The 26,640-nt window shown below is 43.7% G+C and overlaps 1 protein-coding gene across 3 annotated transcripts in view; it reads left to right on the top strand.

Moving 5' to 3' along the window:
- naf1 (nuclear assembly factor 1 homolog (S. cerevisiae)) overlaps positions 1-26,640 on the top strand; it is a 348,207-nt gene that overhangs the window by 41,513 nt on the left and 280,054 nt on the right. For all 3 annotated transcript variants that reach the window (XM_070865108.1, XM_070865118.1, XM_070865127.1), the window contains exons 2-3: positions 9-650; positions 23,371-23,506. In XM_070865108.1, the coding sequence (XP_070721209.1) occupies positions 28-650; positions 23,371-23,506 (759 nt within the window). In that variant the 5' untranslated portion in view covers positions 9-27. The remainder of the gene's footprint in view (positions 1-8; positions 651-23,370; positions 23,507-26,640) is intronic.

The following is a 26,640-nucleotide window of genomic DNA, read 5'->3' as shown; positions in this document are numbered from 1 at the left end:
CTTTTAAGGTTTGATTTTTGAGGAAGCATGACAGATCAAAGGGGAGATGGGGATTTTCAACTCTGTCTACAGACAGACACAACTGAGAAGGGAATGGTCTCTAAGAGCAGTTTACTGATGCAAGGCAATAATAACTTGGATGCCAAACAACACGAGCTGCCAGCAGCAGAAATTTCCTGTCAAGCGTGTAAAAGTGAATCCCTGATGGCAGCCTCTGAAGGTGTAATAAAACAGACAGATTCTCAAGTTCAGCAAAAACTGAGTGTTCATTCTCCTCAGTGCACTGCAAGTGAAATTAATGGTAATGTAATGTCTTGTGTAACTCCGGCAACACCTGTTGCAAAAGATAATTTGGATGTCGCTAAGTCAGGCGATGCCAACACCTCTGAGAAATGTGATATTACATCAGTCAGTGCTCCCTCGGTCACTGATAATCAGGAGATGGAGGTGTCTGTCGCCGCTCAGCTGGAGACTTTATCTTTTGAAAGGTCGCAATTAATGTGCCAGAACCCAGACATCGCACAAGGCCAACAGTTAGGCCAAAGTAGTGACGTTCCACAGGTTGATGTTGCATTGCAAGCTGGTGCAGCTGAGGAGGAAGACAGTGAAGATGAAGAAAGCTCTTCATCTGAAGACTCTTCATCAAACAGGTGAGCATTTAGTGAAATGCGCTGTTATAACTAAACTTTTTGTGATAATTGATTGCTAGTGGGTATAACACTAGAATATTCAGTTCATTTCAGTGACGAAGTTGACCTAACATATCTGTGACAGTCCAAGATAGATTATAACTTTTCTTTACTAGTTAACTATCTATTTCTACAAAATACCAATTAAAAGGAATACTCCAGAATGAAGACCTGCAATGGCTTTCCTTTCAGATTCGGGCAAAAGTACTCCCCTAGACAAAAAAAACATTCGGCACATCAGGGAGAGGGAGAGTTACCTGGACGTTGTGTTCAAGGAGGCAGTCACACCCCTTCGATTAATTAATTCAAATTTGGTCCGTGGTCAGGAACAGGAGGGAATGACTACAAGCGAGGCAGGTATGGAGACTCAGGAGGTAGTGATGGAGCCTCGGCCCTAGCTCTTGTACAACAGGTTTGAGGCTCTTACTCCCTGTTTGGACGAGAGCAGGGACTGTAGGGTTGATGAGCAAACTGACCACAGCTCCGTGGTAAAGAGGGTCATTCAAGTGGGGGGAGGAAAAGAAATGTTGTAGTGGTGGAGGGATAGATACGGTTCTCTGCAGCCGAGAGCGTGAGTCCCGAAGACTGTGTTGCCTGCTTGGTGCCAGGTTTAAGGACATCTCCTCAGGGTGGAGAGAAACTTGGAATGGGAGGGGGAGGATCCAGTTGTCGTCGTCCTTGTAGGTACCACGACATAGATAGGACAAAGAAAGAGGTTCTGCTGAGGGAGTATGAGCAGCTAGGGGCCAAATTAAAAAGCAGAACCACAAAGGTAATAATCTCTGGATTGCTACCTGAGCCATGAGCAAATTTGCATAAGGTAAATAAGATCAGAGAGTTAAACACGTGGCTCAAAGATTGGTGTGGGAGAAATGGGTTTTGGTTTGTGGAACACTGGCACCACTACTGGGGTAAGAGGGATCTGTTCTCTTCGGACAGGCCCAACTTAGTCCGTGCTGGGACTAGGGTCCTGGCGAATAAAATAACTAGGGCTGCAGGGAGAGCTTTAAACTAATTAGTGGGCGGGAGGATTCAGGTGAGCTAAAATTAAAAAAGTCAAAAGAATAAGGAGAAGGCAGTAGAAGGAATGAAAACCAGAGCGTGCCAAGAAGGGACAATCTATAAACATAACGGTGAATCAGAAAGTGGGGTCAAAGCAGGGAACAATGGTAAAAAAACAAATTTAAAAGCTCTTTATCTGAATGCACGTAGGATTAGTAACAAAGTAGATGAGTTGACGGCACAAATAGATACAAATAGTTATGATCTGATAGCCATTACAGAGATGTGATTGCAAGGTGACTTGAAACGGGAACAAAATATTCAGGGTATTTGACAGTTCGGAAGGACAGGTTTTCAGTGACTGTTGAACCATTCCACCCAGGTCTCGCTGCACCTCCCCTTTTCCTAATCTGCCGCCATTCAGATAATATTCTGCCTTCGTGTTTTTGCCACCAAAGTGGATAACCTCACATTTATCCACATTATACTGCATCTGCCATGCATTTGCCTATTCACCTAACCTGTCCAAGTCACCCTGCAGCCTCTCAGCGTCCTCCTCACAGCTCACACCGCCACCCAGCTTGGTGTCATCTGCAAACTTGGAGATATTACACTCAATTCCCTCATTCAAATCATTAATGTATATTGTAAAGAGCTGGGGTCCCAGCACTGAACCCCGAGGCACCCCACTAGTCACTGCCTGCCATTCTGAAAAGGACCCATTTATCCCGACTCTCTGCTTCCTGTCTGCCAACCAGTTCTCTATCCACGTCAGTACATTACCCCCAATACCATGTGCTTTAATTTTGCACACCAATCTCTTGTGTGGGACCTTGTCAAAAGACTTTTGAAAGTCCAAATACACCACATCCACTGGTTCTCCCTTGTCCACTCTACTAGTTACATCCTCAAAAAATTCCAGAAGATTTGTCAAGCAGGATTTCCCTTTCATAAATCCATGCTGACTTGGACCGATCCCATCACTGCTTTCCAAATGTGCTGCTATTTCATCTTTAATAGTTGATTCCAACATTTTCCCACTACTGATGTCAGGCTTAACCGGTCTATAATTACCCGTTTTCTATCTCCCTCCTTTCTTAAAAAGTGGTGTTACATTAGCTACCCTCCAGTCCATAGGAACCGACCCAGAGTCGATAGACTGTTGGAAAATGATCACCAATGCATGCATTATTTCTAGGGCCACTTCCTTAAGTACTCTGACATGCAGACTATCAGGCCCCGGGGATTTATCGGCCTTCAATCACATCAATTTCCCTAACACAATTTCCCTTCCAATAAGTATTTCCTTCAGTTCCTCCTTCTCACTAGACCCTCGGTCCCCTAGTATTTCCGGAAGGTTATTTGTGTCTTCCTTCTTGAAGACCGAACGAAAGTATTTGTTCAACTGGTCTGCCATTTCTTTGTTCCCCATCATAAATTCACCTGAATCTGACTGCAAGGGACCTACGTTTGTCTTCACTAATCTTTTTCTCTTTTTACATATCGATAGAAGCTTTTGCAGTCAGTTTTTATGTTCCCAGCAAGCTTCCTCTTATGCTCTATTTTCCCCCTCCCAATTTAACTCTTTGTCCTCCTCTGCTTTATTGCAAAATTCTCCCAGTCCTCAGGTTTGCTGCTTTTTCTGGCCAATTTATATGCCTCTTCCTTGGATTTAACACTATCCTTAATTTCCCTTGTAAGCCACGATTGAGCCACCTTCCCCATTATTTTTACTCCTGATAGGGATGTACAATTGTTGAAGTTCATCCATGTGATTTTTAAATGTTTGCCATTGCCTATCACCGTCAACCCTTTTAAGTATCACTCGCCAGTCTATTCTAGCCAATTCACGTCTCATACCATCAAAGTTACCTTTCCTTAAGTTCAGGACCCTAATCTCTGAATTAACTGTGTCATTCTCCATCTTAATAAAGAATTCTACCATATTATGGTCACTCTTCCCTAAGGGGCCTCGCACAACAAGATTGCTAATTAGTCCTTTCTCATTACACATCACCCAGGCTAGGATGGCCAGCCCTCTAGTTGGGTCCTCGACATATTGATCTAGAAAACCATCCCTAATACACTCCAGGAAATTCTCCTCCATTGCATTGCTACCAGTTTGGTTAGCCCAATCAATATGTAGATTAAAGTTGCCCATGATAACTGCTGTATCTTTATTGCATGCACCCATAATTTCTTGTTTGATGCTGTCCCCAACCTCACTACTACTATTTGGTGGTCTGTACACAACTCCCACTAGCGTTTTTCTGCCCTTTGGTATTCCGTAGCTCCACCCATACCGATTCGACATTATCTAAGCTAATGTCCTTCCTTACTATTGCATTAATTTCCTCTTTAACCAGCAACGCCACCCCACCTTCTTTTCCTTTCTGTCTATCCTTCCTAAATGTTGAATACCCCTGGGTGTTGAGTTCCTAACCTTGGTCACCCTGGAGCCAAGTCTCCGTGATGCCAATTACAACATATCTGTTATCTGCGCAGTTAATTCGTCCACCTCATTCCGAATACTCCTCTCATTGAGGCACAGAGTCTTCTGGCTTGTCGTTTTAACACACTTTGCCCCTTTAGAATTTTGCTGTAATGTGGCCCTTTTTGCTTTTTGCCTTGGGTTTCTCTGCCCTCCACTTTTACTTTTCTTCTTTCTATCTTTTGCTTCTGCCCCCATTTTACTTCCCTCTGTCTCCCTGCATAGGTTCCCATCCCCCTGCCATATTAGTTTAACCCCTCCCCACTAGCACGAGCAAACACTCGCCCTAGGACATTGGTTCTGGTCCTACCCAGGTGCAGACCGTCCGGTTTGTACTGGTCCCACCTCCCCCAGAACCGGTTCCAATGTCCCAGGAATTTGAATCCCTCTCTTCTGCACCACTCCGCAAGCCATGTATTCATCTGAGCTATCCTGCGATTCCTACTCTGACTAGCATATGTGGCACTGGTAGCAATCCTGAGATTACTACTTTTGAGGTCCTACTTTTTTATTTAGCTCCTAGCTCCCTAAATTCGTCTTGTAGGACCTCATCCTGTTTTTTTTACCTATTTCGTTGGTAACTATATGCACCACAAGTTTAAAAGAATGAGAGGTGATCTCATTGAAACAAAATTCTTGCAGGGCTTGATAGGGTAGATGCAGGGAGGATGTTTCCTCTGGCTTGAGAAGTCTAGAACCAGGGGGGGGTTTACAGTCTCAGAATAAGGGTTCGGCCATTTAGGACTGAGGTAAGGAGAAACTTCTTCACTCGGTGGTGAATCTTTGGAATTCTCTACGCCAGAGGGCTGTGGAGGCTCAGTCTTTTCAAGATTGAGATCGATAGATTTTTGTGGATTAAGGGAATCAGGGACATGGGGACAGTGCAGAAAAGTGGACACTCTCCAGTTCTGACGAAGGGTCATCGACCCAAAACGTTAACTGCTTCCTCTCCACAGATGCTGCCTGACCTGAGATTTCCAGCATTTTCTCTTTTTATTCCAGATTCCAGCATCCGCAGTATTTTGCTTTTGCAGGAAAGTGGAGTTGAGGTAGACGATCAGCCATGATCTCATTGAATGGCGGAGCAGGCTTGAACGGCTGAATGGCCTACTCCTGTTCCTAATTCTTATGCTCTTGTACTCTTATGTTCTTATGTTTTAAATGATGTGATGACTGTATTGTTAAAGGGTATGTATTATACAGTCTTGTTGCAGTATGGTACTATGCGATGTAATAGCTCTGGATTAAACCTGCAGGTTGGTTTGGAATTGTACAGAACATGGATACATAAAATTGTACCTGTGAGAAAATTTAAGGGCTGATGGTAGAGGCATGTAATGAAGGTTATTTGTTCCATTTGTTCCATTAATTTAAAAAAAAAAGGATATATTTCCATGTGCTTAATCTGACAGTTGGTGTGTAAAATCTGTCTATCTGATTGAAGTTCAGATTTATAAACTAAATTGTTGAAATCCATACGTCTGATTTTTTTTTAACTTGGAGAAATTCTGAGCTAGCTGCTTAAACTGTGTAATATATAATTACACCAATTTTAAATGTTTCTGATTGTTCGCCTGTTGTGTAACACATGCAAAGTACTTTGCTCTTGTGTAACCTTGAGAATTATTCAGGTCTCCAGAAACCCTGGGGCTGTAACTGAGTTCTGCCAGGAGGATGAATGTACTCGAGGCAGCATGCTTCTAAGTATAGTTTAACAGTTCATGCCAGCTGTTCGTTGGTGGGCTTCTGTCAGAAGATGAGAAAAAGATTATGTGGCTCTTGATATTTCAATTTCTTGCAAGGAAACAAAAGATTATAAAATGTGGTCTTTTTTGTTTGATTGATGCAAAGGAAAGCCATGTTCTTTTAATTCTATATTTGGCAGATAAATCTTGTGAGCAAAATCCATTGTAGTAAACCGAGAGGGTGGGGAATGACAAGACTTGCTCATTCTTGATCATGCACTGACCAGATGGAAAAATATTGAGCATTCTGTGTTTACGATTCATTTCAGGATGTTAACAACTGCTGACTTACTGTATGAACAGTACACAGATACTTGAAAATTTAATTTGACAATGTTTCTTCATTTACTTTGCTTCAATTTATGATTACAGTTATCACTAATGGTACTGAACATTTGAGACAGTAGCAATGCGAAGCTGCCAGGGATTTTTCCATTTATTGTTTCCAAAAGATACCTTGCCTTGTGCCCACTGGCATTTCCTCACCTCATATTTAGGTCTGTTGTAGACTAAATTATGGAGATTGATTGTCATGAATAGTAAATTACTCCATTATTGTACTGTGCAACTACCAGAATGGTAGAGGGCGACACGGTCTATTTTCATCTTGCAAGTCTTGTGTTCCTATGTACGAGGACTTAGAAAAAGTGCACTTTTCAAAAACAACAATGGCAAAGTCACGTTTATTGTTCATCTCTAACTGTCCTGAAAAGCTGCTGGTTGACCTTCTTAAAGCTTTCTCTATTTATGTGATGAAATTGCTGTGCGATATTCGCATATGAATCCATTTTTGTGAAAGTCATTTTTTTTAATGGAAGTGTATGCTGATATTACAATTGACACTATTCTCAAATCATAGAATCTTACAGAATGAGGCCATGTAAAAAAAATATATAGTTATTCATTCTGGGATGTTAGGATCTCTAGCAATGCCAGAATTTAGTACCCATCCGTAATTATCCATGAGAAAGTGGCGGTGAGCCGCTCTCTTGAACCGCTGCAGTCTGTGTGATGAATGTACACCCAAATTGCTGTTAAGTAGGGAGTTCCAGGAATTTGACCCAGTGGTGATGAGGGAAAGCCGCTATGTGCCCAATTCAGGATGTTATTTGACTTAAAGGGAACTCTGAGGTGATGGTATTACCATGCGCCTGTTGCCCTTTTCCTTCTAGGTGGTAGATGTCGTGGGTTTGGGAGTTGTCAAAAAAGCCTTGGTAGGTTGCTGCAGTGCACCCTGTAAATAATGCACACAGCAGACAGGTGGTGAAGGGAATGTGTGTTTAAGGTGGTGGATGAGGTATTACAGTTTGGTAAGAAAAATAGGGAGGTCACATATTACCAGGAAAATAAGAACGTAAATGAGGTAGAGGAGCAAAGGGATCTAGGAGTACAAATATAAAATCACGGAAAGTATCGATAGCAAACCAAGCACTAGGGTTTATTTCTAGAGGGATAGAATTGAAAAGTAGTGAAGATATGCTAAACTTGTATAGAACCTTGATTAGACCACACTTGGAGTACTGTGTGCAAGTCTGGTTGCCACATTATTACAAGGATATCGAGGCACTGGAGAGGGTGCAGAGAAGATTTACAAGGATGATACCAGAAATGTGAGGGTACACCTATCATGAACAGGCTGGGTCTCTTCTCTTGAAAAGAGAAGGCTGAGGGGTGACCCAATGAGGTTTTTTAAATCATGAAGGTTTTGATAGAGTAGATATAGAGAGCGTGTTTCCACTTGTGGGAAAGAGCAAAGCTAGAGGCCATAAATATAAGATAGTCACCAAAAAATCAAATAAGGAATTTTTACCCAGAGAGTGGTGAGAATGTGGAATTGGCTACCACAGGGAGTAGTTGAAGCGAATAGTATAGATGCATTTAAGGGGCAGTTAGATCAGCATATGAAGGAGAAGGGAATAGAGGATTATGCTGATAGGGTTAGATGAGGAAAGACGGGAGGGGGCTCAGGTGGAGCATAAACACCTACATAGACTGGTTGGGCCGAATGTCCTGTTTCTGTGTTGCATATCCTATCTAATCCAATTAGGCAGATTGCTTTGTCCTAGATGGTGTCGAGCTTCTTGACTGTTGCAATTGCACCCATCCAGGCGAGTGGAGAGTGTTTCACCAGGCTCTTGTATATCGTGGAGAGGCTTTAGGGAGTTGGGAGGTGAGCCACTTGCTGCAGAATACCCAGTCTCTAACTTGCTCTAATTGCCAGGACATTTATGTGGCTGGTCCAGTTAAGTTTCTGGTCAATGGGTGACCCCAAACTGATGATGGCGGTGAATTTGGCGATGGTAATGCCATTGATTGTCAAAGGGGGGGTGGTCAGACTCACTCTTGTTGGAGATGGTCATTGCCTGTCACGTTGTAGTGTAAATGTTATGTAATTTATCAGTTTAAGCCTGGATGTTGTTCAGATCTTGCTGCATGCGTAACAAGAATGCTTTATTATCTGAGTAATTGCGAATGGGACTGAACACTGAGTAATCACCAGCGAACAACCCCATTTCTGGCTTTATGATGGAGGGAAGGTCATTGATGAAGCAGCTGAAGATGGTTGGGCCGAGGATGCTGCGCTGAGGATCTCTTGCAGCAATATCTTGGAGCTGCGATGATTGGTCTCCTATCAACCACTACCATTCTTCTTTGTGCTAGGCATGACTCCAGCCAGTGGAGAGTTTTTCCCCTGATCTCACTGACTTCAATTTTACAAAGGTTCCTTGGCGCCACGCTCCAGCAAATGCTGCCTTGTTGTCAAGGACAGTCACTCTTTTCCCGCCCCCCCCCATTTGTGGAATTCAGCTCTTTTGTTCATGTTATGCATCAAGGCTGTAATGAGGTTGGGTGTCGAGCAGCCCTGATGGAACCCAACCTGAGCATTAATTCATGATTAAGTGCCGATTGATATCACTATTGATGACTCGTTGTCTGTTCATGTTTGAGAGTAGGCTGATGGGACAGTAATTAGCCAGGTTGGAATTTGTCCTGCTTTTGGGGACAGGATGTACCTGGGCATTTTTCAACATAGTTGGATAGATGCCAGTGTAGTAGCTGTACTGGAACAGCTTGCTAGAGTCACAGCTAGTTCTGAGAGCACAAGTCTTCAGCACGACAGCCGGGATATTATCGGGTCCTGTTGTTATTAATATGTCAAGTGGTGTGCAACATGGAGGAGTACTGATTCATCTTCCGAGGGAGGGCAGTAGGTGGCAGCCGGGAGGTCTCCTTGCCCATGTTTGCGCTATGGTGCGCGTGTGGCGACGGAGCAATCTGGAAGGAGTCGCGCAGGCCGCTGACCAGTTTTCACATTGTATCCGCAGAAATTTAAAGAGACAGTGCATTAAAAGAATTAGGCTGTGCAAATTAAAGCGCAGCTTACGGGGAATATTGGTCCAATACCCCATGTTGAGGACTTCCAGGACCACTCCCACCTGACTGTATACCATTGTGCCATCACCTCTGCTGGGTCTGTGGTGCTGGCTGGTGATTGGCCAATTGTGCATATGCTGTCTCTTTTGAAGGAGTTATCTAATTAGTCTCACTTTCCTGCACTTTCCCTGTGGCCTTGTCATCTTTTCCTTTTCCAGTATGCATCCAATTCTCTTTTGAAAGATACTATTGAATCTGCTTCCACCATCCTTTCTGGTTCTGCTTCCCAGACCGTAACAACTCACTGAGTTTAAAAAAAAATTAATTCTCCTCATCTCTCCCCGAGTTTTTTTCCCCAATTATCTTAAATCTGTTTCCGCTGGTTATCTACTCTCCCTGCCAGTGGAAATAGTTTCTTCCTGTCTATTCAACACTTTTATTAAATCTCCCCTGAACCGTCTTTGCTCGAAGGAGAACAACCCGAACTTCTCTCGTCCCTCCACATGACTGAAGTCCCTCATTGCTGGTACCATTCTAGTAAATCTTTACACTCTTCAAGGCCTTGACATTCGGCCTAAAGTAAGGTGCCCAGACTTGGATACAATGCTGTAGCAGAGGATAACCAGTGATTTCTAAAGTTTTAGCATAACTTCCTTTTTGTACTCATGCCACTATTTATAAAGGCATGGATTCTGTGTGCTTTTTTAACAGCCTCATCGACATCCTCCACTTTCAAAGATTTGTACATGTGAACTCCCAGGTGTCGTGTGTGTCCTGCACCCTCTTTAAAATTGTACTATTTCATTTGTATTGCCTGTCTTCATTTTTTCTTCCAGAATGTGCCATTTCACACTTCTCTGCATTAAGTTTCATCTGCCATCTGTTTGCTGCCATCCTGCTCATTACAGGCCCAAATTTGCCCAGGAGTTGCTCTGTTTTGTTTTTTGGAGCAACTTGATTTTTCTGGAGTATCTTAAAAATCCCCATTCTGCACATTTAATTTGTGCCAGTGTAAGTGAGTTAGTTAGGATTTTTTTTAGTTTAGTTTTTTTTTTCAAAAAGGGGCGTTACCAGCCATCTACGCCTGTTTTGACCATTTAAGACAGTTTGGACAGCTAATAGTTGCTCCAAACTAACTTAGGCCAGCGTATGTGGCCACTTGTGGCCGCACAGAAAACCCTTGCCGAGAGTTAAATCAGCGTAGGCAGCCAGAAATGGGGGGGGAGGGGGGGAAGCACGGAGGAACTTGCAAAGCACTAAACACCTTCACAACAACATTCGAGAAGCATAAAAACGATCAATAATAAATTTTTAAAAATAAAACTTAAGTCCTACCTCGGTCCGGGAAGTCAGCGGGAGAACTCACCGACTGCAGCACGCACCGGCAAGCTCTTCGGCCAGGGCTAGGTGGGTGGGAAGCCCGAGCGGGAGAGCAGTGAACTGACCACAAGCAAGAAGCAGCATGCTGGGCTCGCAGAAGGAGGCTGTAGGAGGGAACTTAAAGGGGGGGCTGTGCTCGGCAGAACACACAGGCTGCAGGAATGAACCAGGCTGCAACAGGCTGGCGGGGTGGGGCGGGTGACGAGGAGGGAGAGAGAACTCGTGACTGGAGGGGGTGAGAGAGCAAAAGACCTTTTGGGTGTGGTCCATATACATACCTTGGGTGGAGAGGGAGAAGTGCTGTGCTGCCATTTTTCACCACCTTTGACCTTTGAAAGTTTAACTTTTACTTTAAGTATGGATGCAGCAATATCAATGCCACGGATTTTGCAATGGTTCGGCATCATTGTGCTACATAGGAGAGAATTGATTAGAGCTCATCTCATCAGGAACATCAGAGCCCGTAGGCTGCTGGACAGGAGGCCTTCCCCTCCTCGGCAATTTCGAGTCGGGTGTTTGTACCTGGACCTGAGTGAGGCAGATTGTGTCAGAAAGCTACGTTTCGGCAAAGAAGTTGTCCGTGAGATCTGTGAGTTGCTGAGACTAGATTTACAGCAGAGAAGCAGCAGGTGGACTGCCTTGACTGTTGAAGTGAAGGTTACGCTGCACTTTCCTTCTATGGCTCGGGATCATTTCAAGCTACAACTGGAGATGTGTGCACCATCTCTCAACGTGCAATACATGTCTCCATTCACCAGGTCACAGCTGCACTGTATGCATGGAGGAATGACTTCATCAAGTTCCCAATGACCGCCCAAGCAATCCATGACAGGGCTGTGGGGTTCTCGAGGATTGCTGGCTTCCCAAAGGTACAGGGCTGAATTGGTTGTACCCACATCGCCTTGCGAGTACTTGTGGAGGATGTCGAGCAGTTCAGGAATAGAAAAGGCTTCCACGCCATTAATGTGTAGCTTGTGTGTGACGACATACATCGCATCATGTCAGTCGATGCAAGATACCCTGGCAGCACCCATGATGCGTTCATCCTAAGCAACAGCGTTATATCTGACATGTTTGAGCAACAGCCAAAAGGGGACGAGGTGAAACCATAGAATGTCGCACCGGAACTCATGGAAGTGTTTGGCAACGCAAAGTCCTGTACCGTGGCCTCAACCATATTAAGTTCAACATTCTGATCTTCATACATCTCCATGCCCACCACCCCTGCCAAAGTTGATCTGGTTCGTACGCGTCTGAATCTTCTTCTGGATCTTCAGGATTGGCATCAGGTTTTGCTAAATATAACAGAGCAGTGAAATGGTTAGCAGCAGAGGAAGGGGCAGAATGGGTGGCATGAGTAGGCTCACACGTAGCAGGCCAGGCGGCAGATTGATTTGAAGGGCCACGATGAATTTTCAGGATTTGCCCTCTCCCTCGTGTGGGGGCCCAGCTTGTGCAGTACTGATTGCTTTTCTCCAGGCAGGACCCATCAAAGCAGTGACCTTCTCTTCCAAGGGTATCAGTTGGTGCAGATTTGGTGGGCCTCCTCCTGTTCGAGTACTTTCCCTTTTGTTGTGGGCCAATTTCTTCTGCAAAGATGAAAAAACAACTTTTTCTGCTGGGTGGGACATATACAGATGGTTACCTTTACAATTGCAATTCCATTGAAAAATGTAAATATTACTTACACTAACTACTTGACCAAGGTCATGCCATTTCTTTTTACACTGGCTTCCAGATCTCGTGGTATTCACCACTGCATAGTTATCTTCTGTAACTTGGTTCCAGCGTTTCTTCATTTCTTTGGGTGTCACTTTTGTGCGATCTCTGTTGCTGGTATCCAGCTCCTGCCATCTGTTCTCAATGACATTAACTAGTATCTCCACCTTGTCATGTAAGAAATTCTTCGTTCTTGGTTCACGTTGTTGCATTCTGTATTGAATTGACACTCAGTGATTTTTCAAAACGCACAGTCCTTATTTTGCATGCAGCAATGATTTTCACCAATGCAGCACTCCTTCTGCAAGTTTAGCAGCAACACCGAGCACTCACTGATTCCAACAGCTGATTTCTTCCACAGTACTCCTCACAGCACTCCTTCAGGCACCAAAAATCAATCAAGCATGTTCAGCCATGAACTCATTGAATGGTGGTGCAGGCTAGAAGGGCCGAATGGCCTACTCCTGCACCTATTTTCTATGTTTCTATGTTTCTAGAAGGCTTTCCCTTTAAAAATGGCTAATTGCCAATGTTAATCCCCCATTGCGCATGCGCGAACGCTCCCAACGTGCATGCGCAACGCTGCCGGCACTGTTACAGACGCTGGGCCCGAGCCCCACCCCCCTGCCGGCTCTGTTTCAGCAGCACGGTCCTAGCTCCGCCCCCCCACTGTGCTTGCCACGCCATGTCAAGGCCTAGGACGTTCCACGGAGCGGGGAGAATACGGAGCTATATTTTCAGCGCCGTTTTGGGAGCAGAAAGTCGGCGCACCTCGGGTAAGTGTGCCGAAAAAACCGGAGGGACAAATTTGAGCCCTACATTTCCAAGTTTTGTGCCATCTGCAAACTGTTTGTTTAATTATGCCTCCTGTCCAGGTCATTAATATATAACAAAAAGAGCAGTGGTCCCAATACTGGCACCTGGGGGACACCACTGTATACTTCCCTTCAGTCTGAAAACGATCTTTCACCACTACAGTTTTGCTTTCTGTTTCTTGGCCTATTTTATCACCAAGTTGCCACTGTCCCATTAATCCAATGGGTATCAATTTTGCTAACGGGTCTGTTACGTGACACTTCATCAAACGCCTTTTGAGAGTCCATATACACAAAATTTGGTATACTACCATCATGAATCCTCTCCGTTATTCATCACAATACTCAATCTAATTGTCATTTATTAATCCATGTTCTTCCAAGTGATTATTTTGTCCAAGATTAGAGTCTCTAGAAGTTTCCCCGCTGACTTTAGACTTACTTGCCAATAGTTTATCCCCCTCTGCTTTTTTTGAACGGAGCTTAACACATGCAATGCGCCAGTACTCTGGTATCACTCCCATATCCAAGGAAGAATGAAAGATTATGTCCAGAGGCTTTGCTATACTTATATAAATAGCCTCCACCCCCGCCACTCAGAAAAAGTTGGTTCATCGAAACATAGAAACATAGAAAATAGGTGCAGGAGGAGGCAATTCGGCCCTTCGAGCCTGCACCATCATGGAATAAGATCATGGCTGATCATTCACCTCAGTACCTCTTTCCTGCTTTCTCTCCATACCCCTTGATTCCTTTAGCCAGAAGTGCCATATCTAACTCACCCCTTGAATATATCCAATGAACTGGCATCAACAACTCTCTGCAGTAGGGAATTCCTCAGGTTAACAACTCTCTGAGTGAAAAAGTTTCTCCTCATCTCAGTCCTAAATGGCTTACCCCTTATCCTTAGACTGTGTCCCCTGGTTCTGAACTTCCCCAACATCGGGAACATTCTTCCTGGATCTAACCTATCCAGTCCCGTCAGAATTTTATATGTTTCTATGAGATCCCCGCTCATCCTTCTAAACTCCAGTGAATAAAGGCCCAGTCGATCTAGTGTCTCCTTATGTCAGTCCTGCCATCCCGGGAACCAGTCTGGCAAACCTTCGCTGTACTCCCTTAATAGCAAGAACGTCCTTCCTCAGATTAGGAGACCAAACTAAACACAATCTTCCAGGTGAGGCCTCACCAAGAATCTGTACAACTGCAGTAAGACCTCCCTGCTCCTATACTCAAATCCCCCAGCTATTAAGGCCAACATACCATTTGCCGCCTTCACTGCCTGCTGTAACTGCATGCCAAATTTCAATGACTGATGTGCTATGATACCCAGGTCTTGTTGCTTTTTCCCCTTTTCCTAATCTGCCGCCATTCAGCTCATATTCTGCCTTTGTGTTTTTGCACCCAAAGTGGATAACCTCACATTTATCCACATTATACTGCATCTGCCATGCATTTGCCCACTCACCTAGCCTGTCCAAATCACCCTGCAACCTCTTAGTGTCCTCCTCACAGCTCACACCGCCACCCAGCTTAGTGTCATCTGCAGACTTGGAGATATTACATTCCATTCCTCCTTTTAAATTATTAGTGTATATTGTAAATAGCTGGGGTCCCAGCACTAAGCCCTGTGGTACCCCACTAATCACTGCCTGCCTTTCTGAAAAGGACTCGTTTATTCCTACTCTTTGCTTCCTGCTGTTGATACGGATTCTTTTTCCCTCAATCTGTTTCAGCGAATACACTGACAGACGAACACCTTGCCTTTTCTGTAAAGGACCTTTATTGAAGATTCTCCGGCCGGGACTTGTCAAGACAAAGGAACACTCTCGATCAGAGCCTGTTTACCTTCCCCTGGACAAGCCCCTTTTCAGCGCGAAAAGCACAGTAGATATACATTTTCAAAACAGAACACATTTGATTAGCACTTGGTCTATCCAATCCCTTTCTGCCTCCCCCCCCCCCCCCCCCCCCCCCCGAGTACGTCCAATGGCAGGCAAGAAAGTCTCCCAATTAGGGCTGGTGTCAGGTAGGTTAGTTATAGCTTTGCTACACTGTTTTCCCTTATCAGTAAAGAACCCAATTAGTTTCTCTTCCTCCTTATCAGTAGAAGCTATTACTTTTCCCTTCCTATCTAGAATTGCTTTCTTTCTTTGTGCTGCCTTGGGCTTTCTCATGACCCGTGTCTAACCTCAACTTCAACTCTTGGTAACCCTTTTTTTTTCTGTTGATTCTGCAGTTGTCTGTATCTTGACCATTTCTTTAGCAATTTTCCCATGATTCCCTATCTCCATCCTTTTGCCACCTTCTCTAGTCATCTACCACTTTCGCAACCCTTTTACACATTCTCACTGTCTGCCAACCAGTTCTCTATCCACGTCAATACATTACCCCCAATACCATGTGCTTTAATTTTGCACACCAATCTCTTGTGTGGGATCTTGTCAAAAGCCTTTTGAAAATCCAAATACATCACATCCACTGGTTCTCCCTTGTCAACTCTACGAGTTATATCCTCAAAAAATTCGAGAAGATTTGTCAAGCATGATTTCCCTTTCATAAATCCATGCTGACTTGGACCGATCCTGTCACTGCTTTCCAAATGTGCAGCTATTTTATCTTTAATAATTGATTCCAACAATTTCCCCACTACTGATGTCAGGCAAACCGGTCTGTAATTACCCATTTTCTCTCTCCCTGCTTTTTAAAAAAGTGGTGTTACATTAGCTACCCTCCAGCCAAGAGGAACTGATCCAGAGTCGATAGACTGCTGGAAAATGATCACCAATGCATCCACTATTTCTAGGGCCACTTCCTTAAGTACTCTGAGATGCAGACTATCAGGCCCCGGGGATTTATCGGCCTTCAATCCTATCAATTTTTCTTACACAATTTCCCGCTGAATAAGGATTTCCTTCAGTTCCTCCTTCTCACTAGACCCTCGGTCCACTGGTATTTCCAGAAGGTTATTTGTTAGGTTCTGTCTTCATGAAGGAACAAAGTATTTGTTCAACTGGTCTGCCATTTTTTTGTTCCCCATTATAAATTCACCTGAATCTGACTGCAAGGGGCCTACGTTTGTCTTCACTAATCTTTTTCTCTTCACATATCTGTAGAAGCTTTTGCAGTCCGTTTTATGTTCACGGCAAGCTTCCTCCCATACTCTATTTTCCCCCTCCTAATTAAACCCTTAGTCCTCCTCTGCTGAATTCTATATTTCTCCCAGTCCTCAGGTTTGTTGCTTTTTCTGACCAATTTATATGCCTCTTCCTTGAATTTAACACTATCCTTAATTTCCCTTGTTAACTACGGTTGAGCTTCCTTCCCTGTTTTATTTTTACTCCAGACAGGGATGCACAATTGTTGAAGTTCATCCATGTGATCTTTAAATGTTTGCCATTGCCTATCCACCATCAACCCTTTAAGTATCATTTGCCAGTCTATTCTAGCCAATTCACGTCTCATACCATCGAAGTTACCTTTCCTTAAGTTCAGGACCCTAGTCTCAAGAATTAACTGTGTCATTCTCCATCGTAATAAAGAATTCTACCATATTATGGTCACTCTTCCCTAAGGGGCTTCTCACAACAAGATTGCTAATTAGTCCCTTCTCATTACACATCACCCAGTCTAGGATGGCCAGCCCTCTAGTTGATTCCTCGACGTGTTGGTCTAGAAAAGCATCCCTAATACACTCCAGGAAATCTTCCTCCACCGTATTACTGTCAGTTTGGTTAGCCCAATCTATATGTAGATTAAAGTCGCTCATGATAACTGCTGTACCTTTAGGCATGCATCCCTAATTTCTTGTTTGATGCTGTCCCCAACCTCACTACTACTGTTTGGTGGTCTGTACACAACTGCCACTCGCGTTTTCTGTCCTTTGGTATTCCGCAGCTCCACCCATACAGATTCCACATCATCCAAGCTAATGTCCTTCCTTACTATTATGTTAATTTCCTCTTTAACCAGCAATGCTACCCCACCTCCTTTTTCCTTTCTGTCTATCCTTCCTGAATGTTGAATACCCCTGGATGTTGAGTTCCCAGCCCTGGTCACCCTGGAGCCATGTCTCCGTGTTGCCAATTATATTATATTCATTAATTGCTACCTGTGCAGTTAATTCGTCCAACTTATTACGAATACTCCTCCCATTTGAGGCATAAAGCCTTCAAGGCTTGTCTTTTTAACACACTTTGCCCCTTTAGAATTTTGCTGTAATGTGGCCCTTTTTGCTTTTTGCCTTGGGTTTCTCGGCCCTCCACTTTTACTTTTCTTCTTTCTACCTTTTGCTTCTGCCACCATTCTATTTCCCTCTGTCTCCCTGCATAGGTTCCCATTCACCTGCCATAATTGTTCATGACCATAATTGTTAATTGTTCCATTCTGCTGGACATTATTGTATTTTTGGATTTCTCTTTTTTTCCACTGAAAGGCTTTTGTAATTGCATTATGCTTAAGTGTTGTATTTTAAAACAAAGTGATTTTACATAGCCTTAAAAAAAAAAGGATGCAGGCGTGGAGCATATGTCTTTAAGCCAGACAGGTCTGTTTGTGGACTATCGCAATTGATGCAGTGAAGGTCAATTGTCCAGCCTAGGACTATTAGCAAGTATGAGCAACATTCATCAGAACATGTTTGCTTAAAAATCCACATCCAAGGAGGAAGGAAAGTAGCGGGTTTATTGAAAGGTCTACTGGCAAAGTGACCAGCATTGCAGTACCTGCGAGAATAAGACTGAGCTGAAACTTGTAACGCTGAGGGGCCAATTTTCTACATTGCCGATATTTGGCGCAGTTGCAGAGGTACGTCTGATTTTTTTTTTTTAGTGGCCGACTGCGCCAAAAAAAGTGCTAAGTTTCGCCGGAATAAACTTTCATTTTGGAGCGGCACACGTAGACCTTAAGGTCTGTGCCAAAAAACTGAGGTTGCCAGGGTAACGAGGGATACGCTGAAGGGCTGAGGTTGCAAAGTGAAACATATAAGATGCAGCAAGACATAAGCCATTGTAGAGCCTCAGTGCAGCTACTTACCCGGGCCGAAAGGCGGAGGACCCTGGTGCTGGTGCTGCTCCTATCCCGGGCTGAATGCCCCTCTGCTCTCTGTGCCGCTCCTATCCCGGGCCAAAATGCTCCCCCGGTGCCGGTGCCGCTCCTATCCTGGGCCGAATGGTCCCCCCCGGCCGCTGCTATCCCGGGTTGTGGAACTCTTATCTTCTGCGCCAATTTTCTTAAATTCGTTTGAGGTTTTTCAGAACGGTGCACTGCGCTGTTTTTGAAAAAAATTTGAGTTGGCCAAACTTGCTTAAATGGCCAGAAATAGCGCTGCCGGCAGCCGACCTCCCCCCCCCCCCCCCCCCCCCGGTGACGTCATAAAATCAGGAACTAAAAAAATCGGCCGGAAGTAGTTTATGATGGCGCAGAAACTTTGGCGAAATTTGCACATTTTAGTTTGCTCCAGAAAAAACAGTGGGTACCAAAAAAAGGCGCAGAATGGTGGCGAAAATTGAGCTGAGTCTTTGACTTAAGTAGACAACATCAACAACTTATTTTTATATAGCACCTTTAACGTAGTGAAACTTCCCAAGGCGCTTCACAGGAGTGTTATGAAAGGGGGGGAGGGGTTGTGGGACTGGAGGAGATTGCAGAGATAGGGCGGGCTGAGCCTCTGGAGAATTTTGAAATCGAGGCTTTGCTTAATCGGGTGCCAGTGTAGGTCAACAAGCACAGGGCTGATGGGTGAGCGGGACATGGGCAGCCGAGTTTTGGATCATCTCTAGTTTACGTAGGGTAGAATGTGGGAGGCCAGCCAGGAGTGAGTTGGAACAGTCAATTCTAGCAGTAACAAAGGCATAGATGAGGGCTGTAGCTGCGGATGAGCTGAGGCAAGGGTGGAGGTGGGTGAAGTTACGGAGGTAGAACTATGCGGTCTTGGTTATACTGTGGATATGTGGCCGAAAGCTTATTTCAGGGTCAGATATGATGCAAAGGTTGCGAACAGTCTGGTTCAGCCTGAGACAGAAGTTGGGGAGAGGGATGGAATCAGTGGCTAGGGAATGGAGTTTGTGACGGGGATCGAAAACAATGGCTTCGGTCTTCCCAATATTCAATTGGAGAAAATTTCTGCTCATCCAGTCCTGGATTTCGGACAAGCAGTCTGACAATTTGAAGACCGTGGAGGGGTCGAGAGAAGTGGTAGTGAGGTAGAGCTGGGTGTCATCAGCGTACATGTGGAAACGGATGCTGTGTTTTCGGATGATGTCGCCAAGGGGCAACATGTAGATGAGAAATAACCAGGATAGATCCTCAAGGGACACCAGAGGTAAAGATGTCTGGGTGCAAAGAGAAGCCATTGCAGAAAGAGATAGACAGTTTCTTAACCGATAAGGGGTTATGGGGAGGGGCAGGGAAGTGGACCTGAGTCCATGATTGGATCAGCCATGATCTTATTGAATGGCGGAGCAGGCTTGAGGGGCTGTTCCTATTTCTTATGTTCTTATGTTTTATGTCTACGATTAGATAGATAAGAATGGAACTAGGCCAGGGCAGTCCCACCCAGCTAGACGATGGAGAAGGATAGAAGTGGTCAACCGTGGCAAAGGTTTCAGACAAGTCAAGAAGGACTAGGAGGGATAGTTTGCCTTTGCCACAGCCACAAAGGATGTCATTTGTGACTTTGATGAGAGCTGTTTCAATACTGTGGCAGGCACGGAAACGGGATTGGAGTAATTCAAATGCGGGAAAAATAGGCACGGATTTGGGAGGCGACAACGCGTTCAAGGACTTTGGAGAGGAAAGGGAGGTTGGAGATGAGGCACTGCAAATGTACATTCTGGTATCTTGAACTGTACAGTTTTCTGTTCTTGTCGACAGAGGCAGCTTCAGGAAAGATTGCTTAAACTATACAGTAATGGAACATTTTATTATTGTAGGAAATCAAACTTTATATCTTTAATAGCTTGCTTTTTATTTATTCTGCAAAGTGTGAAATTCTTGTTCTTTATAGTGCCAAATGGAATTGAATTATCTGATTTTTGTTTTCATTGATTTGTATCTGTTTGCCACTAAATCAAGCGGGTATTGTAGAAACATAATAACATAGAAAATAGGTGCAGGAGTAGGCCATTCAGCCCTTCGAGCCTGCACCACCATTCAATAAGATCATAGCTGATCATTCCTTCAGTACCCCTTTCCTGCTTTCTCTCCATACCCCTTGATCCCTTTAGCCGTAAGGGCCATATCTAACTCCCTCTTGAATATATCGAATGAACTGGCATCAACAACTCTCTGCGGCAGGGAATTCCACAGGCTAATAACTCTCTGACTGAAGAAGTTTCTCCTCATCTCAGTCCTAAATGGCTTGCCCCTTATCCGAAGACTGCGTCCCTTGGTTCTGGACTACCCCCAACATCGGGAACATTCTTCCCACATCTAACCTGTCCAGTCCCGTCAGAATCATGTTTCTATGAGATCCCCTCTCATCCTTCTAAACTCCAGTATATAAAGGCCCAGTTGATCCAGTCTCTCCTCGTATGTCAGTCCAGCTATCCCTGGAATCAGTCTGGTGAACCTTCGCTGCACTCCCTCAATAGCAAGAACATCCTTCCTCAGATTAGGAGACCAAAACTGAACGCACTATTCCAGGTGGGGCCTCACTAAGGCCCTGTACAACTGCAGTAAGACTTCCCTGCTCCTATTCTCAAATCCCCTTGCTATGAAGGCGAACATACTATTTGCCGCCTTCACCGCCTGCTGTACCTGAATGCCAACTTTCAAGGACCGATGAACCATGACACCCAGGTCTCGCTGCACCTCCCCTTTTCCTAATCTGCCGCCATTCAGATAATATTCTGCTTTCCTGTTTTTGCCCCCAAAGTGGATAACCTCACTTTTAGCCACATTATACTGAATCTGCCATGTATTTGCCCATTCGCCTAACCTGTCCAAGTCACCCTGCAGCTTTTTAGCATCCTCCTCACAGCTCATACCACCACCCAGTTTAGTGTCATCTGCAAACTTGGAGATATTACATTCAATTCCATCATCTAAATCATTAATATATATTGTAAAGAGCTGGGGTCCCAGCACTGAGCCCTGCGGCACTCCACTAGTCACTGCCTGCCATTCTGAAAAGGACCCGTTTATCCCGACTCTCTGCTTCCTGTCTGCCAGCCAGTTCTCTATCCACGTCAGTATATTACCCCTGATACCATGTGCTTTGATTTTGCACACCAATCTCTTGTGTGGGACCTTGTCAAAAGACTTTTGAAAGTCCAAATACACCACATCCACTGGTTCTCCCTTGTCACTCTGCCTGTTACATCCTCAAAAAATACCAGAAGATTCATCAAGCATGATTTCCCTTTCATAAATCCATGCTGACTTGGACCGATCCTGTCACTGCTTTCCAAATGCGCTGCTATTTCATCCTTAATGATTGATTCCAACATTTTCCCCACTACTGATGTCAGGCTAACCGGTCTATAATTACCCGTTTTCTCTCCCTCCTTTTTCAAAAAGTGGTGTTACATTAGCACCCTTCCAGTCCATAGGAACTGATCCAGAGCCGATAGACTGCTGGAAAATGATCACCAATGCAGCCACTATTTCTAGGGTCACTTCCTTAAGTACTCTGGGATGTAGACTATCAAGCCCTGGGGATTTATTGGCCTTCAATCCCATCAATTTCCCTAACACAATTTCCCGCCTAATAAGGATATCCTTCAGTTCCTCCTTCTCAATAGACCCTCAGTCGCCTAGTACATCCGGAAGGTTATTTGTGTCTTCCTTTGTGAAGACCGAACCAAAGTTTTTGTTCAATTGGTCAGCCATTTCTTTGTTCCCCATTATAAATTCACTCGAATCTGACTGCAAGGGACCTACGTTTGTCTTCACTAATCTTTTTCTCTTCACATATCTATAGAAGCTTTTGAAGTCAGTTTTTATGTTTCCGGCAAGCTTCCTCTCGTACTCTATTTTCCCCCTCGTAATTAAACCCTTAGACCTCCTCTGCTGAATTCTAAATTTCTGCCAGTCCTCCGGTTTGCTGCTTTTTCTGGCTAATTTGTATGCCTCTTCCTTGGATTTAACACTATCCTTAATTTCCCTTGTTAGCCACGGTTGAGCCACCTTCCCCGTTTTATTTTTACTCCAGACATGGATGTACAATTGTTGAAGTTTGTCCATATGATCTTTAAAGATTTGCCATTGTCTATCCACCGTCAACCCTTTAAGTATCCTTTGCCAGTCTATTCTAGCCAATTCGCGCCTCATACCGTCAAAGTTACCTTTCCTTAAGTTCAGGACCTTAGTTTCTGAATTAACTTTGTCACTCCCCATCTTAATAAAGAATTCTACCATATTATGGTCACTCTTCCCCAAGGGGCCTCGCACAACAAGATTGTTAATTAGTCCCTTCTCATTAACATCACCCAATTTAGGATGGCCAGCTCTCTGGTTGGTTCCTCGACATATTGGTCGAGAAAACCATCCCTAATACACTCCAGGAAATCCTCCTCCACCGCATTGCTACCAGTTAGGTTAGCCCAATCAATGTGTAGATTAAAGTCGCCCATGGTTACTGCTGTACCTCTATTGCACACATCCCTTATTTCTTGTTTGATGCTGTCCCCAACCCCTTTACTACTATTTGGTGGCCTGTACACCGCTCCCACTAGCGTTTTCTGCGCTTTGGTATTCCACCCATACCGATTCCACATCATCCAAGCTAATGTTCTTCCTTACATTTGCATTAATTTCCTCTTTAACCAGCAACGCCAGCCCATCTCCATTTCCTTTCTGCCTATCCTTCCTAAATGCTGAATATCCTTGGATGTTGAGTTCCCAGCCTTGATCACCCTGGAGCCATGTCTCCGTGATGCCAATCACATCGTATCTGTTAACTGCTGTCTGCGCAGTTAATTCGTCCACCTTATTCTGAATACTTCTCGCATTGAGGCACAGAGCCTTCAGGCTTCTCTTTTTAACACACTTTGACCCTTTAGATTTTTGCTGTATTGATTATGCTATTTCAGTTTACATTGTACTTTATAACAAAGCCAAATAGTACGGAAAGGTCTACATCATAGAGTATTTTCTATGATGTGTGTGTTTTTTTTTGCACTGAGATAATTAATTTGCATTTTGTTTCACAGTGATTCAGATTCTACATCATCTTCGTCTTCCGCACTGTCGGTGGTTGTAATGTCAGAAGGTGAAAATGATGACCAGGAAGCAGGAGAAAAGAGAAAACCCCAACCAGTAAAAACGAAAGATGAACTGTTGTTGGATGTAGGTACCGATTTCATGTTTTTTTGACAAGGTCCCACACGCAGGTTGGTCAAAAAAGTAAAAGCCCATGGGATCCAAGGGGAGGTGGCTAATTGGATCCAAAATTGGCTCAGTGGCAGAAAGCAACAGTCGACAGGTGTTTTTGTGACTGGAAGGCTGTTTCCAGTGGGATTCCACAGAGCTCAGTACTTCGTCCATTGCTTTTTGTGCTATATATTAATGATTAAGACATCAATGTAGGGGGCATGATTAAGAAGTTTGCAGGTGATGCAAAAATTGGTCATGTGGTTGATTGCGAGGAAGATAGCTGTGGACTGCTGGAAGATGTCAATTGACTAGTCAGGTGGGCAGAAAAGTGGCAAATGGTATTCAATCTGGAGAAGTGTGATATAATGCATTTACCGAGGGCTAACCAGGCAAGGGAATACACAATAAATGGTAGGGTACTGAGAAATGCAGAGGAACAGAGAGACCTTGGAGTCCATGTCCACAGATCCCTGAAGGTAGCAGGCCAGGTACTTAAGGTGGTTAAGAAGCCATATGGGATACCTTCCTTTATTAGTCGAGGCATAAAGGCAGAGAGGTTATGCTAGAACTGTATAAAACACTAGTTAAGCCACAGCTAGAGTACAGTTCTGGTCACCATCTTACAGGAAAGATGTGATTGCACTAGAGAAGGTACAGAGGAGATTTATGAGAATGTTGCCTGGAGAATTTTAGCTATGAGAGAAGATTGGATAGGCTGGGGATGTTATCTTTGGAACAGAGAAGGCTGAGGGGAGACTTAATTGAGGTGTATAAAATTATGAGGGGCCTAGTTGAGTGTATAGGAAGCAGCTGTTTCCCTTAACAGAGAGGTCAATAACCAGGACACACAGATTTAAGGATTAGAGGGGAGTTGAGGAGAACTTTTTTCACCCAGCAGGTGGTGGGGATCTGGAACACACTGCTTGAAAGGGTAATAGAGGCAGAAATCATCATCACATTTAAAAAGTACTTGGATATGCACTTGAAGTGCCATAATCTGTAAGGCTACGGACCAAGAGCTACAAAGTGGGATTCGGCTAGATAGCTCTTTTTAGACCAGCACGGATACGATGGGCCAAATGGCCTCCTTCTGTGCCATATCAAGAACATATACTGATCAGAAAAAAATGGTGATTTCAAATTGTTCCCTCATATTTTGCTGGCTTAGATCTTAAACGAATTTGAAGCAGTCAGAGTTGAGAGTGTCCGAATAGTTGATTCATTTGAACTTTGCCATATGTATGGTGAACTTTGATCCATGTTCTTGGGTAACACTCTATGTATCTAAGTGTGCTGCCCATATGTCAAACTTGCACCGTCTTACTGCAATTATGAGTATCGTGTTAATGTTCCAGTACTAAAGGTATAAATTGTTTGCCACTAAATTCTCACTGTTACCTGTTTGTTTGGGAAGGCAGACCATAACAAATATCACTGTGCAAAGTAACTCTGTGTTGACACCTGTCTTAACTGTTTCTCTGTGTAAAAGAACTTTGCCTCCTATGAATATTTCACCTGAGATTAGGGGCAGACTAGATTTTACTTGCCAAACACCTGCCCTAAGTGGAGGAAGTGCATCCGGGAAGGCGCTGAGCACCTCGAGTCTTATCGCCGAGAGTATGCAGAAATCAAGCGCAGGCAGAGGAAAGAGTGTGCGGCAAACCAGTCCCACCCACCCCTTCCCTCAACGACTATCTGTCCCGCCTGTGACAGAGACTGTGGTTTTCGTATTGGACTGTTCAGCCACCTAAGAACTCATGTTAAGAGTAGAAGCAAGTCTTCCTCGATTCCGAGGGACTGCCTATGATGATGACTTGCACAATCCTGATCCTTCTACCCCAAAGCTGAGTAAATTAAGGCACAAAATTAATGCACCAGCGTTTTGCATGCTGTAGTTAACTTGCATTATTTGTGACCACCACTGCTGGATCGGAGATTCGGAATCAAGTGATCCTTTTAGATTCCCATGTAGTAATTTGTTGGAGTCCAAAATATAATTGAAGGGTGAAGGATCAAAGTGGACAGAAATTTAGTGGCAATTGTACTTTGACTTTTGATGTGTTTGGCAAACTTCATAAACTTGAGTACAATTAAGTGATGCAACATCAGTGATGTGTGTGCTCATTGTTTATTGTAAACCTGCCCTCCTTTGAACATCTATGATTCTTCTTTGGTCTGATTAGAAAGTTAAGCATTCATTTAAAATTTTAACTTGTGGCATGATGTAACACAGATGAGAGCTTATCATTAATACATTTATTGATGTAATGTTTCCATCTATATCATTTTTATGACGAGCTTAATTGTGTGTCTTCAGCCCCAACACTCTATAAATAAGGGAGGTACTTTGAGATCTTTATTCTGCAGATAGTACATTCTTAATGGGTGCAAAGTTTTCAAATCTTTTGTACAAACAGGTTAAAAGAGAGATCTAAGCGGAAGTACCTTTAACATAAAGTATTTTCCTCCCACAAATGACTTTAGAAGAAAAAAGTTGAGAACCAACATTGTAGGAGATATTTAAAATGTGTATTCTGGATCTGTGAAATGATGAACCTTTGAGGAAGAAGTCAACAAATATAATATATACAGAAAATGCTGGAAATACTGAGCAGGTCAGTCAGCATCTGTGGAGAGAGATCAAGGCATAGCATTTCCAGCATTTTCTGTTTTTGTTTCCGATTCCAGCATCAGTGAATGATTAACTTTCTAATAAGGCCAAAGAAGAATCATTTGTGGCACACTCAGAATAATTCATGGGCCACTCAGCTGACACCTTTCTGGTTCAGTAGAGACCACATATTGCTATTTACCCATCTGGTATTAAAGCATCTTGCATATCCCTTTTGAAGATAGGGAATAAATCTTCTGTTTTTTTTAATTTCAGATTCCAGCATCTGCAGTATTTTGCTTTTGTGTCAATAAATATAATAATAGATTGCTGGTAGTTGCATGCTTTTGGTTCATCATCAGTGAAATCAGCTAGCTGTTGTTTTGAAGCAGTGATATCAGTTTTTTTTTGAGGCATTTAGTTCATTCACTGACACTTAACTACTTAAATATTGAGCAATAAATGCTAGTAGTTTTGTAACTGCAATATTACTCCT

Source organism: Pristiophorus japonicus, chromosome 2 (assembly GCF_044704955.1).
Source record: "Pristiophorus japonicus isolate sPriJap1 chromosome 2, sPriJap1.hap1, whole genome shotgun sequence".
NCBI lineage: Eukaryota > Metazoa > Chordata > Chondrichthyes > Pristiophoridae > Pristiophorus > Pristiophorus japonicus.
Note: the sequence above shows the minus strand (reverse complement) of the source record. Positions and strands in the feature narration are given on the sequence as shown.